This window comes from Arachis stenosperma, chromosome 5, assembly GCF_014773155.1.
Source record: "Arachis stenosperma cultivar V10309 chromosome 5, arast.V10309.gnm1.PFL2, whole genome shotgun sequence".
Lineage (NCBI taxonomy): Eukaryota > Viridiplantae > Streptophyta > Magnoliopsida > Fabales > Fabaceae > Arachis > Arachis stenosperma.
The window spans coordinates 21,122,669-21,145,886 of NC_080381.1; the positions used below are offsets into that span (position 1 = coordinate 21,122,669).

The 23,218-nt window shown below is 33.5% G+C and overlaps 3 protein-coding genes and 1 pseudogene across 4 annotated transcripts; 3 read left to right on the forward strand and 1 right to left on the reverse strand.

Annotated features, from left to right (window-relative positions):
• Nucleotides 1-6,101: 6,101 nt before the first annotated feature.
• Nucleotides 6,102-7,405, forward strand: LOC130981080 (uncharacterized; annotated as a pseudogene).
• LOC130981079 (uncharacterized) lies at nucleotides 6,319-8,372 on the forward strand. 2 transcript variants are annotated; one of them, XM_057904714.1, is made up of 2 exons: nucleotides 6,319-6,550; nucleotides 7,618-8,372. In XM_057904714.1, exon 2 carries the CDS (start codon nucleotides 7,647-7,649, stop codon nucleotides 8,223-8,225), a length of 579 nt encoding a protein of 192 aa, XP_057760697.1. In that variant the 5' UTR covers nucleotides 6,319-6,550; nucleotides 7,618-7,646; the 3' UTR covers nucleotides 8,226-8,372. The 2 variants fall into 2 exon arrangements, with proteins under 2 accessions (XP_057760697.1, XP_057760696.1); XM_057904713.1 differs by having other exon boundaries at nucleotides 6,443-6,676.
• Nucleotides 8,373-9,131: 759 nt separating this feature from the next.
• On the forward strand, nucleotides 9,132-9,863 carry LOC130981078 (uncharacterized). The gene has a single exon (XM_057904712.1). It carries the CDS (start codon nucleotides 9,180-9,182, stop codon nucleotides 9,783-9,785), a length of 606 nt encoding a protein of 201 aa, XP_057760695.1. The 5' UTR covers nucleotides 9,132-9,179; the 3' UTR covers nucleotides 9,786-9,863.
• Nucleotides 9,864-14,548: 4,685 nt separating this feature from the next.
• Nucleotides 14,549-16,511, reverse strand: LOC130979508 (40S ribosomal protein S3a). The gene is made up of 6 exons (XM_057902963.1): nucleotides 16,330-16,511; nucleotides 16,137-16,242; nucleotides 15,664-15,801; nucleotides 15,393-15,578; nucleotides 14,879-15,079; nucleotides 14,549-14,780 (listed from the first exon to the last, which is right to left on the reverse strand). Exons 1-6 carry the CDS (start codon nucleotides 16,386-16,388, stop codon nucleotides 14,685-14,687), a joined length of 786 nt encoding a protein of 261 aa, XP_057758946.1. The 5' UTR covers nucleotides 16,389-16,511; the 3' UTR covers nucleotides 14,549-14,684.
• Between the last annotated feature and the right edge of the window lie 6,707 nt (nucleotides 16,512-23,218).

The window sequence follows — 23,218 nt, forward strand, 5'->3', positions numbered from 1 at the left end:
ATTGAGTGATGCATCCTGGCTTGCAGATTCTGGTGCCAGCCACCATCTCACACCAGACCTTTCAAATCTTCTTTCTTCTTCTGTGAGCAACACAGGTGCAAATCAAGTCTTTGTAGGTAATGGTACAGGTATATTGCCATCAAGAATTCTGGCTCCTCTATCCTTTATGATAAATATGCTAATATCTCTTTCTGTTTAAAAAATTTGCTTCATATCCCTCAAATTACCCAGAATTTGCTAAGTGTGTCCAGGTTTGCAGCTGAAAATGGGATTTTCTTTGAATTTTGACCTGATTTTTGTGTTATCCATGATCAGGCTACCAGGGACTTTCTCCTACAGGGCATAGCTAGAAATGGAGTTTACTCCTTTGACACTCTCAGAGTTCCTAAGTCTAATACTCAGGACACTGCTTTAAGCTGTAATTCTAATTTTCATCATAGTGTTGTTCCTGGTTTAGACAACTTCAATTCAGCTCTTTGTAATTCTACTGTCACCAACAATTCTAATTTCACTGCTTTCAATACTCAATATATTGCGAATAGTTGTTCTATGGTACAAAATACTTGGCCATTGTGCCATGAAAACTGTGCTTACCATCATGAATAAATGCTCCATTCCTATTACAAATTCTGCATCTTCTTTACAATATGAGTGTGAAATTTGTCCTTTGGCAAAGATGCATAGATTGTATTTTAAACCAAACTAAAACTCTGTATAGTGCACCATTGCAGTGTGCTTTTGCTGATCTATGGGGACCATCCCCTGTGACTTCCCGAAATGGTTATAAATATTATGCTTGTTTTGTAGATGGTTTTTCAAAATTTACTGTTATTTTCTTTTACATAATAAATCTCAAACTTTATTAGCCTTTCAAAATTACAAGAAACTGATGGAAAAACAAACTGGTCACAATATTAAATCCCTACAAACTGACAAGGGAGGTGAGTTTCTTTCTAAACCTTTTACTAGCTTTCTTGTTACTGAGGGTATCTAACATAGAATGTCATGCCCTTACACACATCACCAACAAGGTAGTGTCGAAATTAAAGGAAGCATAGACATATTATAGAAATTGGACTTTCCCTATTAGCTACAACATCTCTTCCTATGGAATTTTGGATTGGAAAGATGCGTTTATTACATCTATTTAAATCATTAATCGATTACCCACTAGTGTGTTGCAAAATAAAAGTCCTTATGAAACTTTATTTCACCATACACCAGATTTCACTTTCTTTAAAGTATTTGGATGTGCATGCTTTCCTTTCTTAAGACCATATAAAAATGTTAAATTTGACTATAGATATGAGATTTATCTTTTTCTTAGCTATGATCCTAATCATAAAGGTCATAAATGCATGACAAAGAATAGTAAGGTTTACCTTGCAAGGCATGTTAGCTTTATTAAAACTTTATTCCCCCTATCATTCTATGTTTTCTAATTCTGGAATCAAGTCTACTGTAGATACACAAGATTATATTCCTGAATCCACTAAGTTTGAAATATAAATACCCTTATCCTCACCCTCTTCTACAGAAAATCCCTCTCTCTAGCATCCTCTGTCCTGTCAGAACCACCAAACACCACCTCTAATGATTCCCCTTTTCACATCAGACCTTCAATTTCACAAACATCAGACCCCCCACCTCTGCCGCAACCTCATTCACCTATCCCTGTTAGTGGCTTAGAGAGAGGTTTACCTTCCATTACACCTATAAACACCCATTCCATGATGACAAGGGTCAAATTTGGAATACACAAGCCAAAAGCCTTCAACACACAAGTGGTTGATCTTGTTTACAGTATACCAATTACAGTTAAGCAGGCCCTTAACTTCCCTCATTGGAAGAGAGCAATGGATGCAGAAATTTAGGCTATAGAGAGGTGTAATACCTGGACTCTTACAAAATTACCAGCTAATGCAATAGTAATAGGAAGCAAATGGGTCTTTGCAATCAAGAAAAATCAAAATGGAGAGATTCTTAGGTATCAAGCTAGGCTGGTGGGTCCGTGGTGGACGAAATTGTGATCCATGTTCTTTTGTTTTTGTATGAAATCCTTATTATGGCATCGGTTGTTTTCACAACTCCGTTCAACTAACCAGCAAGTGTACTGGGTCGTCCAAGTAATAAACCTTACATGAGTAAGGGTCGATCCCACAGAGATTGTTGGTATGAAGCAAGCTATGGTCACCTTGTAAATCTCAGTCAGGCAGATTAAATTTGCTTATGGTTTCGAAAATAGAAATAATAAAATAGAAATAATAAAAGGGATAGAATACTTATGCAGATTCATTGGTGGGAATTTCAGATAAGCGAATGGAGATACTGTATGGCTCAAGGACGCCTGCTCTCCTACTGCTTCAACTCAATCCTTCTTACTCCTTTCCATGGCAAGCTGTGTATAGGGGTTCACCGTTCGACGATGGCTACTTTCTATCCTCACGGGAAAATGGTCCTCTGCGGCTGTCACTCGCATGGCTAATCGTCTGGAGGCATCACCTGACCGAAGGCTACATCCCATCCTCGCAGTGAAAACTACGCTCACGCGCTCTGTCACAGCACGGCTAATCACTGGTTGGTTCCCGCTCCTACTGGAATAGAATCCCTTGATTCTTTTGCATTTGTCATCACGCCCAGCACTTGCAAGTCTGAAGCACGTCACAGTCATTCATTACCGGAATCCTACTCGGAATACCACAGACAAGGTTAGACTTTCCGGACTCCCAGGATCCTACTCGAAATACCACAGACAAGGTTAGACTTTTCGGATCCTCATGAATGCCTCCATCTATCTAGCTTATACCACGAAGATTCTGTTGGGGAATCTAAGAGATACACATTCAAGCTCTGTTGCATGTAGAACGGAAGTGGTTGTCAATCACATGCGTTCATAGGTGAGAATGGTGATGAGCGTCACATAATCATCACCTTCATCATGTTCTTGGGTGCGAATGAATATCTTGGAATAAGAATAAGAGAGAATTGAATGAAAGAAAATAGAATTGCATTAATACTTGAGGTACAGCAGAGCTCCACACCCTTAATCTATGGTGTGCAGAAATTCCACCGTTGAAAATACATAAGTAAAAGGTTCAGGCATGGCCGAATGGCCAGCCCCCATGTGGTCACAAGACCGAATGATCAAAGATCAAGATATCTAATACAATAGTTAAATGTTCTATTTATAATAAACTAGCTCCTAGGGTTTACATGAGTAAGTAATTGATGCATAAATCCACTTCCGGGGCCCACTTGGTGTATGTTTGGGCTGAGCTTGTTCAATCCACGAGCTGAGGCTTCTCTTGGAGTTGAACTCCGAGTTATGACGTGTTTTGGGCGTTCAACTCCGGATCATGACGTTTTTCTGGCGTTTAACTCCAGATAGCAGCATGTACTTGGCGTTCAACGCCAAGTTGCGTCGTCAATTTCCGAATAAAGTATGGACTATTATATATTGCTGGAAAGCCCTGGATGTTTACTTTCCAACGCCGTTGAGAGCGCGCCAATTGGAGTTTTATAGCTCCAGAAAATCCATTTCGAGTGCAGGGAGGTCAGATTCCAACAGCATCAGCAGTCCTTTTGTCAGCCTTTTTCAGAGTTTTGCTCAAGTCCCTCAATTTCAGCCAGAATTTACCTGAAATCACAGAAAAACACACAAACTCATAGTAAAGTCCAGAACCATAGTAAGAGTTGTATTAACCATTGCAGTTTCTCTGGGGTGGCCATTAAGGTAATTTGATTTTGACAATGCCTTCTTAAATGGCACACTTGAAGAGAATGTCTACATGGTTCAGCCTCAATGGTATGTTCATTATAACAGTTCATTAGTTTGTAAGTTAAATAAAGCTATATATGGCTTGAAACAAGCACCTAGAGCTTGGTTCAAGACCTTAGCAGATACTCTCTACAAGTTTGGGTTTAAAAGTACTAAATCAGATGTGTCATTATTTTTTAGACACAATTCTTCTAATGTGACTTATTTGTTAGTATATGTAGATGACATTATAGTCACAGGGAATAATTCACAGGAAATTAAAACTTCAATATCTCAATTACATGAAAAATTTGTGTTTAAAAGATCTTGGCAGATTCAACTATTTTTTAGGTCTTGAAGCTACTTATCTTCCCCATGGAGATCTTCTAATATCTCAAATGAAGTATGCCAAGGAACTATTACTCAAGGTTGGAATGAATAATTCAAAGCCTTTGCCAACACCAATGTCGACAGATTCAAACTCTACTCCTCTGATTCAGAACCATTTGAAAATCCAACAAAGTACAGATCTATAGTTGGAGTCTTACAGTACTTAACGATGACCAGACCAGATATTACTTTTGCAGTGAACTGAGTGTCTCAATTTACTCATGATTCAACCCTTAAACATTGAAAAAGTGTGAAGTGTATACTTCGTTATGTGCAAGGTACAGTAGAACATGGAATTGTTTTTACCAAATCCACTAATTTCAGGATTCCTGTATTTGCAGACTCTGATTGGGGAGGTGACTTGGAGGATCGAAAGTCCATCACTGGATTTTGTGTTTACCTGGGTAATAACCTAATATCATGGAAGAGTAGTAAGCAGACAAAGGTCAGTAGAAGTAGTACAGAAGCCGAATACCAAGCTATGTGTGCAACCCAAACTGAAATCAATTTAGTCTAGCAACTCTTGAGTGAATTACATATACCACATCCTACCGCCTACTATCTACTGCGATAATCAAAGTGCTTGTCTTCTAGCTGCTAATCCCATACTGCATAGTAGATGCAAGCACTTAGAGTTGGATCTTCATTTTCTTAGAGATCTAGTCAATCAGAAATCTCTTTTTGTGGCACATATTCCATCTCCTAATCAAGTTGCCGATTGCTTGACTAAGCCATTATCCCAACACTTATTTGACAGATTCAAACACAAACTGAGGGTATTCTCATGTCCATACCTCAGTTTGAGGGGGGTATAAGGGATAAGAGTGAGAAGACTGAGTTGGAGTCAGGGTATATATATATATGTGTGTGATACGTGTATTTGATTCTAGTGTAAAAAGTAATGTGAAATATTTTTCCATTACCCTCTATTTCTACTCTCAATTTTCTCTGTTAAGAAACCAGCACTTGCTACATAGCTTCTTGTTGCATCCTTTAGGACTAACGCAACTAGGTTAGTTATTTTTCGAAGACGAATTTGATTAATTTTATCTTTCGAAGATAAAAATGAAGATTGAGATATCTTTTAGGAACGATTTTTACTATTAACTCTTATATTATTTACTAACACCATTATTATTATTATTATTATTATTATTATTATTATTATTATTATTATTATTATTATTATTATTATTATTGATAAAACATGTTGTATGCGATTTTTTTATTGTCATTTCATTTTTTTAATCTCTCATTCCAATTAGTCAATTACTTAAAATTCCTCTAAATAAATTTAAACTTAGCACAATATTTTTTATTAATTACATTTAAATATATCATGATTATAAAGTTAATTCAAAATTTTATATTATATTTTTGATATTTTTATCATAATTTATTTTTTTCTAATTTTTTTTAAAATAATAAAAACAACAAAAAATATGAATTTGTACCACTCTAATATAAAAATCTATATTTTTTAAATAAATAAATTTTAATTTTTGAAACAATAAATATGATTTAATTTGTATTATATTTTAGTTTAATAATTATATGAAATAATATATAAATTATTAAATAAATATTTTACTAAATTTTTTAATATAAAATACTTTAAATTTAACATTAATTTATTTATTATTTAATTAATCTTTAAATAATGTAAAAATATATTATGACAATAAACATGGGTATCGGCATAATATGCATAAGCATAACGCTAGCTTTTGTAAAATAATTTCATCAATCACAAGTCAAACATGGCGAAAAGCAGTATTGTTATAATTTTATTGTTCCTTTCACTTCCTTCGTTGCTTGGTGGCTACTCCAAGTATACCCTTCTTTCTTGGAACTTTCTTTATGGATAGCATTCTCTTTTGTTCCATTATCATCACTTAATAAATAGGCCAACACTGCTTCCAAAATCTGTAGTCCAAACCAAGAGTAGCTAGTTATGATGGAGAGAGACAGAGAAGAGAGTGTTGATTTAGCACAAATTAGTCTTCGACCCCCCTTCAGCTCTCTGATGTTGATGATCTCATGGTGTGGACCACTGATGAAAAAGTAACCAAGTTTTGCACTTGGGAAACTTACAGCAGCAAAGACCAGGGCCTTGACTTTATTCAAAATAGAGCATGCGAGTTTCTATGGGGCAGAGCAATATGCCTTAATGACCATGCTATTGGCTTTATCTCTATGACCTCGTCTTCTGCTTCCGATAAATTAAGGGAGAAATCAGTGGAACTTGGATATGTTCTAGGTTCTAAATACTAGTCCAGAGGGATTATGACTTATGTTGTAAAACAAGTGAAGAAGGTTGCATTCAGAGAGTTTCCACACTTAGAGGGGCTTGAAGCTCTAGTTGATGCAGAAAATGTTGGGTCTCAAAGAGTGCTGGAGAAGGCAGGTTTCCAAAAAGAGGGAGTACTAAGAAAATATTTGTTCCGCAAGGGAAAAAGCAGAGACACGATCATTTTCTGTGTTCTATAAACTGATCTTGATCACCAAGTTTGAGTAAACAAAAAAAACGTATAAAACTTTTTTTTTTAAAGATGTTTTTTAGTAATTAAAATTTAACATATATAATTGGTTAAATTGTGTTATTTTTGTCAAAATTAGGCAAATAATTTAATTTGACTAAAAAAATAGTGAGTCAAATCGTAAATTAATCTAAATTAATGTCATTTTTTTATAAAATGACTACAATACTTTTATTATAAAAAATGACTAAAATACTCTTATTATATATATTAATTTTGAGAATTCTAAATTCTAACTCTTTACTTTTTTGCCGCGATAGAGTTAGAATTTTGAGTTTTTTAAATTAATATATATATATATATATATATATATATATATATATATAATAAGAATATTTTAGTTATTTTTTATAATAGAGATATTTCAGTTATTTCTATAAAAAAAATTTAGATTGATTCAAAATTTAATTTATTAGTTTTTCGACAAAACTAATTTGACCAGTCTAATTTTAATAAAAATAACACAATTTAATCAATTATATGTATTAAATTTTAATTATTAAAATATATTTAAAAAAAAAAGATATTTTTAACATCTTTATCAGACTTTATCTAAATGACTCTCATAAAAAATATCAAGCATTCTGTCGTGGAATTGCTTCCTTGTACATATTCAACTAAGGCGGCTATTGGTATCTTTGTCCATAACTAGCCAACTATAGTGACATCAACTACTAGATTTCTTTCCGAACCAAAATTATTTATTTAACATCTATAATTTTATATATATATAAGATCATCATTATATTTTACACTTATTATATCTGATATTACTCAATTATTCCATCAATAATTGAAAAATATAAAATAAAATAAATAATAATTAAAGAATGTAAAATAAGATAATTTTTGTATGGTAGTGGGTCTCGCAAATATTTTTGTTTCTTTCTAAGTTACATAATGATCTCTTTTATCCATATATATGAGCAGCAGTTGAAAGATCAATTCAAAGCATAAAGATGAGTGAAGGGGTTTCTTGCAAAGAAGAGAGTAAGAGTATTGATCTAACTAGGATCACTCTTCGAGAAACGGATCTTTCTGATGTGGAAGATCACATGGTGTGGTCAAGCGATGCAAAGGTGACAGAGTTCTGTACTTGGGGGCCATACACCAGCAAAGAAGAAGCCATAGACTTCATCAATGGGATACCAAACATATTTTCATGGTATAGGGCCATCTGCCTTGACAATCAAGCAATAGGGTCGGTTTCTGTGTGCTTGCAAAGAGATAGATACAGAGAAAAAGTAGCTGAAGTCGGATATATTCTGGCTTCAGAGTACTGGGGAAAAGGGATTGTTACACATGTTCTAAAGCAAGTTGTTAAGATTGTATTCAGCATGTATCCTCAGGTAGAAAGGCTTGAAGCTCTCACTGACAATGAGAATTTGGCGTCTCAAAGGGTTTTGGAGAAAGCTGGTTTCCAAAGAGAGGGTGTTCTTAGGAATTATGTGTATGTTAAGGGCAAAAGCAGAGATGTGGCCATTTATAGTTTTCTTCCAAATGATCTTCACTCAGAATTTGCTTCTCTCAAGCTTTAACTACCTCTGCATGTTAATCTACAAAACAAAGAGTTTGAGTCTTGAAGACTTGAAGCTCTATAGTGTTCGATGATATGTTCAATATTTATTTTTGTCTTTTTGTATTCGGTTAAATTAATGCCATTGGCTAGGCAATCTTTATGTTTCCATCTATCTAAAGTTATTTATTAATTATTCTAATTATGATCATGTTTAAAATGTTCTAGGAAAAATTTTGCCTCAAGCTCCAAAAATACGTAAATAAAATTAAAATAATGTATTTTTATTTCTCAAGTAAAACTAATTTAAATGACCATTGCATATTATAGTATTCTAACCGTGCATTTTCAGTTAATACTTTTATTCAAAGTACTCTGACATTACTATCATATAATTTTATTTAAAACAAAAAATCATAATGCTAAACGATGAAGTGAGAAAACCGAAGGAACATAGAAGCACCACATGCTGACATGCACTAACATTGACTTTGACATGGTCACTTAAGCCTTAACGCGAAAATGAAAATATAATGTTATAGATGTCAATACTTGATATTTAAGCATATATCATGATTGAAAAATTTTAATGAAAAGAAAAGTAACTGTTTGAAAAAAGAAAATAATGCAAAAAATGTATTCAAAAAGGTTAAAAAAAACTACTTTTATTTGCTCAATCAACAAGCTAAATATAATCTTTAGGGGAAAAAAAAAACTAAGTATAAATATTTGAAAATTTTTTACCTATATCAGTATATTAATGTTTCAATTATTTTTAACTATTGATGTTAGTTATATATATTATATATATTTTTTATCTTGAAAATGTTTGTAAACACTTTGATAGTTTGATATTCTTGACTTGGTCAAGTATGGTTGCCAGCAGCAGCCCTTATTCAAATTTCCAACACTATATAAATAATTAAATATGCAACACTGCTGACCAATTTCAACACAACACTTAAACCTATCCACGATGGAGGCTGCTTCTGCGTCTTCCAAACCAGATGCCATTGATCTCTCCCAACTCTGTCTTTCCGAACCAGAAGTCATTGATTTGACCCAACTCTCTCTTAGACCCCTTGGGCTTTCTGATCTCGATGATCTCATGGTGTGGACCAGTGACGAAAAAGTGGCCAACTTCTGCTCTTGGGAACCCTACACCAGCAAAGACCAAGGCATTGACTTCATTGAAAACGCTGCAGCCAGCTTTCTATGGCGCAGAGCAATATGCCTCAACGATCGTGCCATCGGCTGTATTACTCTGAGCTCGTATGCTGCCTTCGACAAAGCAAGGGAAAAATCGGCGGAACTTGGCTATGTTCTGGGTTCCAACTACTGGGGCAAAGGGATTGTCACTGAGGCTGTAAAGCAAGCTATCAAGGCTGCATTCATCGAGTTCCCATACTTGGACAGGGTTGAAGCTTTGGTTGATGTTGAAAATTTAGGGTCTCAGAGAGTCTTGGAGAAGGCCGGTTTTCAAAGGGAGGGACTCCTCAGGAAATATCTCGTTCGTAAGGGGAAGAGCAGAGACACCTTCATGTTCAGTGTCCTCTTATCTGATCTTCATCCCCAGCTTTGATTTCTCTTACAAAAATATCATTGCTATTAATCCATTTTTTAATTAATAAAACAATTTGCATTTCCTGATTCTCCGCAATTTTGAAACTGCATCTTCCAATAACCCTTCTCTCATGTTCATCGAATTTAGGATTTTAATTTTACTTTAGCCAACAACAACTGCAAGAATTAACAGAGTATGGCAACGATATCCGTAACACACTAACACTTCATATCTTGTTTTAAAAGAAATTAATCAACCACTTGTTACCGTCTTTCTTTTCTTAGTATTATCGCTGTCAAACTTTCTAAATGTTTCTTTATAGCTACGTTACTCCAAGAAAACTAACAAACAAGTAGTGTATATTTTCAATACAGTCGAGTTACATATCCAAATGTTTTTAGCAATCAAGTCTAATCAAGTTGTTCTAAACTCAACAAAAATTATTTTCATTACATCACGTTCGTTTTCAATAACGTAAAACATATCATTATTCGTCTTTGTTTTCTCTTTCTCCGTTTCCTCCTCCTCCTTCTTCTTTTAAATTTGCGCATGTAAGATTCTTCTTCTCGCAAGCATGTTCCTCTTCTTCTTCTCGCACGATATCGTTATCACTAACAACACTAACATTTTGCAAACATATTTATTGGTTCTGATTTTCTCTGGTGTTATTATTAAATAATTTTGATTTATTTTTTAGTTTATTTCAGTTCATTTGTGATTAATTTCGATTCATTTATGTATTAATTGAGAGTGATAAGTATTGACTAAGTTTTTTATTCCTTAAGTAATTTCGGTTTATTTCTTAGTTTATTTGAGGTTTATTTGGATCTAGAAATGAATTCGATGTGTTTGTATTAATTGAGGTTGACTTGATGCTACTGATAAATATTGACAAATTTTTTTAGCAAAGAAGAGTGAAATTATTCATTATCACTTTATTCAATTGTATTAGATTTCACTGTATTCTATTCAATTGGTTCATATTTAAACAAGCAGTAAAAAAAACTCAATCATCAACAAAAATACATCAAATTCATTTGTGGATTCAAATGAACTTCAATTAAACTAAAATAAACCGAAATTACTTAAGAAATAAAAAATTTGATCAATACTTATCAGCAGCATCAAGTGAACCTCAATTAGCACATAAATGAATCGAAATTAGTTCAGATTTGAACAAACAATTAAAAAAGACTCAATCATAAACAAAAACACATCAAATTTATTTCTAGATCTAAATAAACCTCCATTAAACTAAGAAATAAACCAAAATTACTTAAGAAATAAAAAATTTGGTAAATACTTATCAACAACATCAAATGAATATCAATTAACACACAAATGAACCAAAATTATTTAACGATGGCAGCAGAAAAAATTAGAACTAATAAAGAAGTTTGTGAAATATTGGTGTTATTGGTGATAACAATAACAAAAAAAAAAAGAAGACGCAACATTGGAGAAGAAGAAGAAGAAAGAGGACGAGGAGAACCTACATGCGTGAATTTGGAAGAAGAAGAAGAAGAAGAAGAATGAGGAGGAGAAGGAGAAGAAAGCAAAGAAGGAGAAGGAGAAGGAGAAAGAAACGAAAAAGGAAAAGGAGAAAGAGGCGCACGATTTAAAAAGTTGTTATAACAACTTGGTTAGATTTGATTAAGTATTTTGCTTGGATGTAAAGCTTTATTGTTTTCCATATTCTAGCTTATCAATCTATTTTATGGGACGGTTTCTGTATGCAAAACCTAGTCTTTTTTTTTAATCAAACTTTTACGTAACATTGTCTTCTCTTGTCAACTTAGCAAAATGTAAATACTAATGCTCCACATCCATATAAAAAATCTAACCAAGTCATCCAAACACTTTTTTATTAACGCGCTTCTCTCCTCCCCGAAGTTACGTGAAATATATGCGCGCCCTCCTCTCCCTCCTATTAACGTAACAAAATTACATAAACGATTTGGATCTGCAATCTCTGCTGCTCATCATTCTTCTTCTTTTTTTTTCTCTTTTGCTCGTTGTTCTTCTCTGCTGCTCGTCCTTCTTCCTATTCTTCGTTTTCTTCTTCGATTTGTGGATTTATCTTCTTCGTTTTCAGATTTTAATATTCTATCAAAACAATGAATGATTCAACTTCAAATCAAGTGAATAAGAGCGATTTGGATTATTCTTCTGAAATGAATCAAGTGGATGAGGTTTGAATTATTTTTTGAATCGAATTGAATGAAATACAATTACTAAATTGAATTGAATTGAATTGAATATACGCAGGTGTTTTGAATTGAATTGATAATCTCTAAATTGCAGACACATGTATTTTAAATTTGATTTTATATAATGGATAATGTTCCGTTCATTAGTACTATACAGTTGATTCACCTTAATAACGTGTTCAGTTCATTATGCAGAAAGCTGTTTTGAATTTGATTTTATACAATGGATAATGTTTCGTTCATTTAGTACTATATAATTGTTTCACCTTAATAATATGTTCAGTTTATTCTGCAGACCAGGTGTGTTGTGGAGGAACAATTTGTCCCAAAATAATTTTATTGGTAAAATAAAATAAAATAAAATAGTAAAAACTCAAAAAATGTAGTTTTATTGGTAACACAACAAGAAGGCGTTAAGCAGTAAGTACAGAAAAAGTTGAATATAAACTAATTACAACAGAGATAAAATTATAAAGTAGAGACACAAAACAAACGTATGCATGTTAAAGCCAATAAAAATAAAATCCTCAAACTTATGCAGTTGTTGCTAATATTAATAATATGCAAATATTGTACAATCCCTTCTGAATTTCACTAGCTCAGCAACATATCTCTCAGATCCAACAGCAGCCGAGAGCAAAGAGGCTGCATCAATCATAACAGTTGCATAAGAAATTAACCATTTTTATTTTTTATTTTTATTTTTATTTTTTTGTAATTTCATTACAAAATAGACTTTATTTGAATGAAAGGCGATAAATATATTTAATACGTACATATGCTTACGTTATAGCGCGGTTTCTTCTTCTTTGTCACCATTGTCTTCATTTTTTTTGTAAGGACAAAAAAATTTGGTCAATAATTCACTCAATACACTGACAAGCACAAGCATGCACATTTTAATCAAGTGAATCAAAACGAGCAACTCCACTGAACCGAATAACATTCATGTACTGAATAAAACGTGATAAACATTTAATCATCAATAAAAATATTTCTGCATGTACAAGGACTCAACTAAACAGTGCATCAAAATAAGCAACTCCACTGAACCGAATTCCATTCATGTTTTGAATAAAATGTGATAACATTCAATCAGTAAGAAAAATATTTTTACATCCAAAAGAAATCTACTGAACACACTAACAATCAAGTAAATCAAAATGACCAACACCAATGAACTGATCAATATATCACAGAAAGAAAATAACAATACATTTTCTATTCGTATGCCCAAGTTACGTAATAAAAATGGATTCATAATAAGCCAATCTACTAAACGAAACAACTCAATCACTAAACCTTAAATCGAACTAGGAGAAACGCGAGTTTTGAGAGAAATTAAATGAACATAATAATGACAGTTTTTCTCATACCTTGCGGAGTCTCTGTTCTTATTTTTGTTTGTTTTTTCTTCTTCCTTTCGAAAGCTTGACGCGATTCTGGAGTAGGAGCAGTTTTCGCAGAGAACACGATGGAGGTTTGAGAGATTTTGAGAGAGATTTGAACTTCTCCAGTGGCGGTTTCGAGGTTGAAGAAGGAACGTTGTTTCATAATGAAGGCGCGAATGAATGTTAAATGTTTCGGGGTTTCGGTGCATGAATACGCGCTCATTTAATGAGATTTGGTTTTTTTAGTGTTGGGCCAATCTGGATGGACTTAGATGAAAAATGATATGGATGTGTAGCCCAATTGAAATGTAAAACTATATTTTAAATTTGGTTTGATAAAATTTTAAAAGTTAGAGCATCTAAATTTGATAAATTAAAAATTATTTTTAATAAACACAAATAAACAAGTGTATTTAATAAATAATTTTTAAAAATTAAAAATACTATAATAGACATTAATATAAAAATTAAATTTAAATATTAATTTATTAAATTTATATTAAATTTTTTAATTTTGATAAATACAAATTATCTTTAAAAATAAAAATATTCCAATTTTTTAAAAGATACAAGTACAAATAAATAATCTTTTTTATTCACAAGTATATCTTTAAAAAACTTTATCAAACTTTACCAAATTAAGCCTTAAACTAATGTATGAAATCAAAAATTCAAAATAGATATATATTTTTGGATATAATAAAAAAATAATAATATTGATCTAAAAAACATACAAATAAATAAAAATATTTGTGTGCAAACGCCTTAAACCAGATAATTATTAAGATAATTCCCTAATTGGAAACAACATTGTTGTATCATTTTGAATATATTGATATATTCAAATAGGTTTCACAATTTCATCTTTTTCTGTTGCCATTTTTTATAGGTTCCATAAACTTTTGCATTATCTTCTCTTTGGTTTTATTAAAAATACATGAATTACTAAAATGTTATAAAATTGAGTCATTATTTACTCAAATTCAAAATTTTACAGTAATAACAATAAATTGTATCATTAGATTATCTTAAATTCAAAGTAATCTTCATAAAAATTTTGTATACTATTAAAATTCTAACTACAAGCACAAATAAACAGAGCTTAGCTTATATTGCGCGATCTTCTTTTGCCTTTTCAAAACCAACAAATGGATAGATTGGAGGTCAAAAGACATGATAATTAAATCTTGCAGACAAAAAATCAAAAATTTAGATTGAAAGCAAAATTATGTTTCTCATTGTCAAAACAAAACTGGTAAATAAATACTAGTAAATGCAGGAGCATTCCTAAAACAATCTAAAACCCCATTTATCACTTAAGCCCCAACAATTTCAGGAGTAGCCTCAGCCATTGGTTCATCAGCAGGCCTGTCCACCTTAGTACCAACATCTTCGGAGTAATCACCATGAACCTGCAAAAGACCAACAACAACGGCAACGTACAATTAGTTTACTGATCAGATTTAAAACTAACTTGTGTAAAAACATGGAATCCTTTAAAGGGACATACCTCCATCAATTTCCCAAGATCAAATTTGGGTGCTTTGAGTATCTTAACTTTCCTGATGAACACATTCTGAAGAGGGTAAATGCTAGATGTAGCCTTCTCAATCTCTTTACCAATCATTTCTGGGATGAACTTACGGACCAACTCCTTGAGATCACAGGATGTTGCCTGGTTGGTCATGATCTCTCTCATCTTCCTACGAATCTGAGGAGACAAATAAGGGCACACAACATTAGTAATATGCAAAACTGTGTTCATATAAATGTTATAATCCTCCAAATCCATCAAAAGGGCCAAATGAATTATCAAGTTTGGTGAACAATTTGAGGTTATAGCAATAATTCAAATACTATGTCCCAACAAATTACTACTAAAAAAAACTGTCTAGTACACACCCTTCAAACTCCTATTAATATTATCTTCAATAACTCATAAAAGTGGATTGTAATTATATAGCAAAAACATTTCAAATTCAACACAGAACAAACATAGCTTAATGCCATATCAGTTAACACACCTGACGAATCTGGCTAGACTGTGCGTAGCAGGTTCTTTTCATCTGGTTAAACCTTCTTTTGGTAAACCCAATACAGAACATTCTCAAGGTATAATTATCCGTGGTCTTCACATCGACGTGAGACTCAATCAAAGTTTGCCATTTTTTTACGAGCGATCTCAGCTTGTCAGTAGTAAAATCCATTCCCTGCAGATTAAAGGAAAAGTTTCAATCAGTTTACAGCCATACAAGATAATAAATAGATTAAAGGAGGTTAAGCAATATAACATACCCAGAAATTTGTGAGCACATTCCTTCCTTGTACATCTTCTGCTCTCAGCCTAATCTTCCTGAAGGCGTGGTCCTCATCCCCTTGAAGATCAGCAAGTGAGACCTCAAACACTCTATGTTTGAGTCCTTCAGAGGCAATCTATCATTTATAGAAACATTCGCGCAACCATCAAAATATGAAGAGCATAAGTACTAATAGATCCTTTCAACTACTAACACCCTAAATAAAAAATTATTCTAGCAGGCGGCAAAGCACAGTAAATATATTCTAAGGGTTCACAAGCAGAGTAATGCTACAGTATATTCGTACATAAAACAATGGATCCAACTATCCAACTGAACAATCATTCAACAATAGAGAAAAAAAATTATACACGTCTAAACTACTAATTTCCATGCGTGAATGAATATAAAGAGAATTACAAATTAAATCTAAAATGAAGGTAAATAAAAGAAAAGAAAAAAAACAAAGACCTTCGTGCCTTGAGTACGAGTGACAAGGGTTTTGCCCACATTCTTGACCTGGAAGACGGAAGGAGCCTTGATATCGTACCAATCCTTCTTGGCAAAGGGATCGGCGCTGCAAAACCCATGGAAACAAACAAATTCATATTCAGAAAACTCAAAGATTGTTTAGAAAAGAGAGAGAGGAGAATGGGACACATACGCTTTCTTCTTGCCACCCTTCTTTCCCTTGGAGATGCGCTTGTTTTTTCCGACGGCCATTGTTCTTCAAGTGTAGAGCTTCAATTGCCTCTCTTGCAGTGACGGCCTCAGCAAACCCTATTGGTGGTGCTAGTGTTAGTTCCCCGCTCCAACATATATAACATGGGTATGGGTATGGCCTCTACACATCATGGGCTTGGACCTACTTTTCAAGATATATATAAGCACCCCACTTAACTCAACCAGCCTCTGTCCAAAAAGAGAATACTCAACCAGCCGTATAGCCAAAAAATAAAATTTACGGTAACTGTTTTCATAGGACCGATAAAGAAAATAAATCATTCGAGTGATTAAAGCTAAAACAGCTACTTTCAAAGTAATAGAAAAAAAAAAGAAAAAAAAACAACGGGGAGTGAGAGAGTTAGAGTTAAAAAGAGAATTCCTCACTTTTTTCTCTCATTCAAAATCGTTTATGAGACTTTCATCTCATACGACTTTTAAGTGATAAAAAAGAAAAAGAAGAAGAAAGGGGAATAGATTGTTAACTCAATGGTAGAGTATTCGATTTTTAAATGCGACTCTAATTTTTACACATTTTTATGAATCTATTGTTTCGTCTATAATTTTGGTAAAATTTGTAAAACTACAACTGATTTAGAAATAAATTAATGGAAAAAGTGACATGCCGTAAGTCCAAATAAATAATAAAATTTCGATTAGCAATAGATTAGTTCTTGGCGGTTACCTACCAGGTTGTCGTAGAAAATCAAAAAAATTAAAAGAAAATAAATAAATAAATAATTTGGTAGAAATTTAGGTGAAGTTGATAGTTCAAAATTGTTAAATAATAATTTAGTCAAACTTATCAAATTATTTAATGACTCTCGGCTATTAACTTCTACGCCTGAATTTTCACCAAAAAATTATTATGTGAGTTATATTTTCTTAATTGTTACATATTTTTTATTTATTATTTAAATATTATATTAATATATATTAAAATATTCTAAATATTCTTATAAATAATTATAAATATATATATATTTATATGATTATTTTCGTTAAAAATTAAATAATTTTTTTTATTATTGCGACTAAAATGTCATTTTAAATAAAAAAATAATAAATGAAATATTAATCTAAAATCTCAAAAAAGCAAAGGTAGCACATGAGAAGAGTATATGAACAAATTGGAATTTATGTTTTGAAAATTTGGTTTATTATTATAATTATTATTTTGTTAAGATTATTATATTAAGATTTTATTTTATTTTTTTAATATATATATATATAATGTTAAAAAAATAATATAATTATATATAAATATTAAGATCATGTATTTTTGGTGACTATATTAAAATCATATATATGTAATGTTAGCGTAGATAATTTATACATATCATTACAAGAAAACCGGCAGATAACAGCGGTTTTATTCAACCGCTACTAAATAGAATTTGCCAGCGGTTTTTGTGACGGTTTAAGGGGACGCTATCAAATAAGCTTATCTTGCAGCAGTTTTTCGGTAACGACTGCAAAATGTACCCGTTTTACAGCGGTTTTTGTGACGGTTTCAGGGGACGCTGCTAAATAATCTCATGTTGCAGCGCTTTTTCTGTAACCCCTACTAAATGTCCAGTTATTGAATACATTGATACTCGTTTTGCAGCGGTTTTTTTCCAACCGCTGCAATATTATTTTTAACTTGAATTTTTTTCGTATAAATATTATCGCCTTCTTATAACTATTCTAGTCCTCGCTTTTTTTTAATGAAAACACATGTTTCAAATACTGTAACTTAATGCATTAAATAAATTTTCAATTTTATGTTACATAAAAAATAATTCAGTTAAAAAATAATTCAGTTATTAAAAAATATATTTATACATGAATAACTAAAAACACGAATTTATGAATCAGGTTTTCTCTTGTTGTATCATCCATTTTGAGTTTGTATTTAACCATAACTGGTAACATAAAAATCAAGTGAATGTCCGAATTCATATAATCAGAACATAGTTCAATGAAGCATAAAAATCATAATTACTAAAGTAGACAAACAAGTTTTGAGTCAAAATTTATCATCAACATCGTATTGACCTGGCCAGAAATACTCTGTCAAAAAAGCACTGCAGTGACGTGATAACAGATCTGATAAGTCATCTCCAAACCATGGCAACTTATTCAGATCGAAACCCCTTTTGCAGCATGTACGACATCTTCTCTATGTTGGGTGTTTAAAGTTTCGTTGTCTTCTTCTGGAACCTTATTAAGCTCAACATCCCTGGAGATGTCATTTCCACCGGAGGAGATAGCATCTAAATCGTCTTCTGAATCAGTGTCTGCTCCATCTAGAGTGTCAGCAACTATTTCGCCTGAATATTCAGCTGACACTGAATATATGAACATGCAACCAACAACATATAAATCTACTTAATTAAAAGATAATGATAACTTCCAAGTCATTCTAGTTAGTAAGGAAAAAAATTATGGAATTATGGAAAGAGGACTTTCAAAAATAACAAATACAAAATTAACTATTACCGTCTCCTTCGTCGGTAGTTTGGACAGATTTCTTGGAAAGAAGCTCTCTAATAGCATGTTCTATATACTTCAATTCCTCTTTTGAAGCAATCTCCAGCTCAACACCATGCGAGTTATTAAAGCGCATCTGCACCATAATAAAATGTATAGTTGAGGTCAATTTTGTAAAGCATATTGTGTCTCTGTAATTCACTTTCTGTGCTAGAAATTTATTTCCAACCTTTAATTCAGCAAGTATGTCTTTAGATGTCCTACCAGCTACAAATATCACAAAAACATAGCCAAAATTTTTCTCGTACCTTGATCCCCATTTATGAAGTTTCTAAAAAATTTTAGCATGAACGTAACAACTATCACTGGTTAAATGTTGTAAGCATATAGCAACTTAAAATACTTATCATTCAAATAATGTTTAACTCAAGTGTTTAAGGGTATGGCTAATGAACAGACCTGCACAGTAGCTTCGTTCGTCGTTTCCAAGTATTCATTAGAACAAGATCGTCCTAATATAGCATCCAACCAAGACCTAACATTCAACTTACGTGACCATATGTCTCTGGCAACCGTAATTGCATGTTCCAATGAAGAGAATGGAGAGGCCAATAGCCATTTCATTAGCGAATGTTGTGCCTACACAGCATGATGAGAAATCCTCCATTTTCATTTCTCCTGTTACAACATCATTTTATATTAACTATATTTGTCAACGATAACAATACTGTAATTGAAGATAATTTACTCGATGTCATAATTTTCTTTATTGGAAGTTAAGAACAATAACAATGATGATGAGAACAACAAAGCCTTGACAACTAACTTTGAAAAGCAAAAAATCGTTGGAAGAAATAAGGAACTGGCCGGTGTATTCATGAAAATCAACTTGAAATGAAAACTTAATTCAAAAACGAAAACAGAGATACTAATGTTACTAGGAAACTACATACATCATAAACACTGTTAAAATTATTAGACACACACAGATATTCTATGAATGATGTACATGTTTTGCCATATTTTCACTATGCCACATGATCGATGTTATCAGAAACATCTTCTGTTGGGTCGTCTATATCATCATCCCTTGTCAACTATAAATCACTGATGTCACCTGCTGCTGACATGTTCAACCCGGGCTGTGGAAAAAAAGTAACTTCAACTTCTTCATTCTCTCCTCCCATGTCATACAAGTCTCGTGGTTTTACATGAACCACTACACTCCATTCTTGATCTACTTCATCACGTACATAGTACACGAGATTGGCTTCTGATGCCAATATGTACGGTTCATCCTCTTTTCGATCACCGGTGTGAATTGGACGAGTGAAATTAACGTTAGTAAGGCCTAGATGGTCTTGTTTGATTCCTCTGCCCGTAGTTGTATCAGCCCAAATACATCTGAACAAAACCACTGTGAAATGGTAGCTGTAGTTCAGTTCGATTATGTCCACAATTTTTCCATAATATGGAACACTACCAACAGCCACTCTATTGTCACGCATGCTGGCATAACTTCTTGTATTAGATGAGACATAAACTCTACTATTTTATGTTTTTAGCCTGTCTTCCTTTGTGATAGTTCTAAACTTGTACCCATTGACGTTGTACGCCCCAAAAGCCAACAACTTCATTTCTTTTGAATGTACAGTATTGTCCATTCGAACCTAGCACCATAAATTATAGTTTGTTCGTATAAAACATTAGAATTCATAATTTATAATACTAGGGCACAAATAAGTTGGTCAGATTAAATTTCTACGAACCTCACGCTTGAACCGGCAAAAAAATTCTGCATGCACAACACGGTCTATCTTAGATTGCGACCTTGTTTGATCCCGTAATTTTTGCTTGGTTTCTGCCTTAAATGTACTTTATGACATAACAAGAAATTAGTCCAACGACTGAGTGTTTGAAATGGGTTATATTCGTGCTTAATGATTACATCTGCATACTTACTCAATAAATGGAGCGACGGCCTCGCAATTGACTAGCACATGACAGTGTGCCTGATCTCTTTCCATTGGGGTCAGTACAAAATGTGAAACAGCCCCTGAAGTTTTTCCAATTTCTGGGAACATAGTACTTCCTGTATTGTTTGTAATATCCATAGGTTGATCATCAACTTGCACTGGTCGGTTGATTCTAGTCTCAATATTATCTAAATATCTGGAGCAGAATGTCAAAATCTCCTCGGATAAATAACCCTCTGCAATTGAGCCTTCTGCTTGTGCCATGTTACGCACATATTGCTTGAATCGTCCTAAGTACCTTTTACATAAATACGACATAACGCTTAGTAAATACGTAACAAAATTTAAAAAAAAAAGGGTCTTAAATGCGTTTAATAGCAAGCTAACCTTTCTATTGGATACATCCACCGATAATGTACCGGGCCACCAAGTCTTAGTTCATCAACGAAATACACCGTAAGTTGAACCATGATAGTGAAGAAGGATGGAGGAAAAATCACTTCCGTCTGACACAGAGTTTGCACAACATGATTTTGAAGGGCACCAAGCTGCATAGGATTTACAGCCTTTCCACAGAGTTCTAAAAAAAATGAGGACAGATTCTCAATCACAGTCGATACCGGACTTGGCAATGCATTCTTCTTCAAAATTGGAAGTAATTGTTCCATTAGAATGTGGCAGTCGTGACTCTTCAACCCATACAACTTGCGCTGCCGGATGTCAACACAACGAGCAATATTGCTCGAGTAACCATCTGGAAAGACCACGTTCTGTAGAGTCTTCAGGAATACATTCTTCTGTGGATTCGACATTGTGAAGATTACTGAAGGATATTTACCACCTTCGTCCGGCCACAATTCAAGCCTTATGCCCATGCTTTGTAAACCTTTGCGAGCTTTAAGATTATCTTTTGATTTGACGCTGTTGTTTAAGATAGTAAAGACCACATTGTCACAAATGTTTTTCTCTATGTGCATCACGTCAAGGTTATGACGCAACATGTGATCCTTCCAGTATGGGAGATCAAAGAACACACTCCTCTTTTTCCAATACGAGTCATCTTGATCTGCATCTTCACCAATGCGTCTTCTTTTGGCTGTCAGAGTTGAGTTCTTCCCAAACGATACTTGCATGTTACACTGCTGCCTTCAAACATCTGTTCCAGAATACTTCTTCAGTGGATCCCTGCTTTCAGCTTGTCCGTCAAATCGACTACGATCTAGTCTATATTTATGGCTTTGAGTCAAGAAGCGGCGATATCCCATGTAACACAATTTTTGACTGAATGTTAGTCGCTGAGGCTTAACGTCCACATTACAGTTCGGACATGCTAACCCATTGTACGTGTTCCATCCAGATAAATTTCCCAACCCCAGAAAATCGCTAATAGTCCACATTAGCACCGCACGCATCTTGAAAGTGGTCCTCTTATTAGCATCATAAGTTTCAACACTATCCCACAATTGCTTCAACTCATCCACCAAGGGCTTCAAATATACATCTATGTCATTACCCGACATTTTAGGACCGGGAATAATCATAGATAGGATAAAAGATGTTTATTTCATGCAAAGCCATGGAGAAAGATTGTACGGAATAAGAATCACAGGCAAAATGGAATACTTTGTACTCATATTTCTGAAAGAATTAAATCCGTCACTAGCTAAAACTAAACGAACATTGCGCGGATCGTTGGAAAAACATGGATACTTTGCATCAAATTCTTTCCATGCTTTAGCGTCCCTTGGATGCCTCAAGTACCCATCATTATTATCAAACTCTTTATGACATACCATGTCAGTTGAAGTCTTGCTACATATGAATAACAGTTGCAGTCGTGGTATAAGAGAAAAGTAACGGAGCATTTTTGCTGGGAGAGGCTTTCCGTTCTTCCTGACCGGTATTTTGAGTTTCGTAACGGAACCCTTTCGCGTTTTTTGCTTCCATTGTGAAGTCCCACACTGCTTGTATTTGGTCACGTCTTCATCATCACCCCGATACAACATGCAATCATTCGGGCATGCATCAACCTTTTTGTATTCAATCCCCAACTTTCGTATAGTTTTCTGCGCTTCATAGAAAGTGGATGGGAGTTTGGCTTGCTCGAATGCATCCCGCAATAAGTCCAAGATCATCGACATAGCCTTGTCACTCACACCGCACATACATTTAATGTGATACAGTTTCACCAGAAAAGACAATTTTGAATTTTCGAGTAGCCGGGATATAATTCCTCCGCTCCATTCGCAAGAAGATCGGCAAAATCCTGTGCCTCATGACTTAGACCATCATACAAGTACGGCAACTCCAGATCATCGTCTTCTACAGGATCCCCTGTTGTGGTCTCCTCACCTCCAGGAGGCATTGTGAAGTTAAATG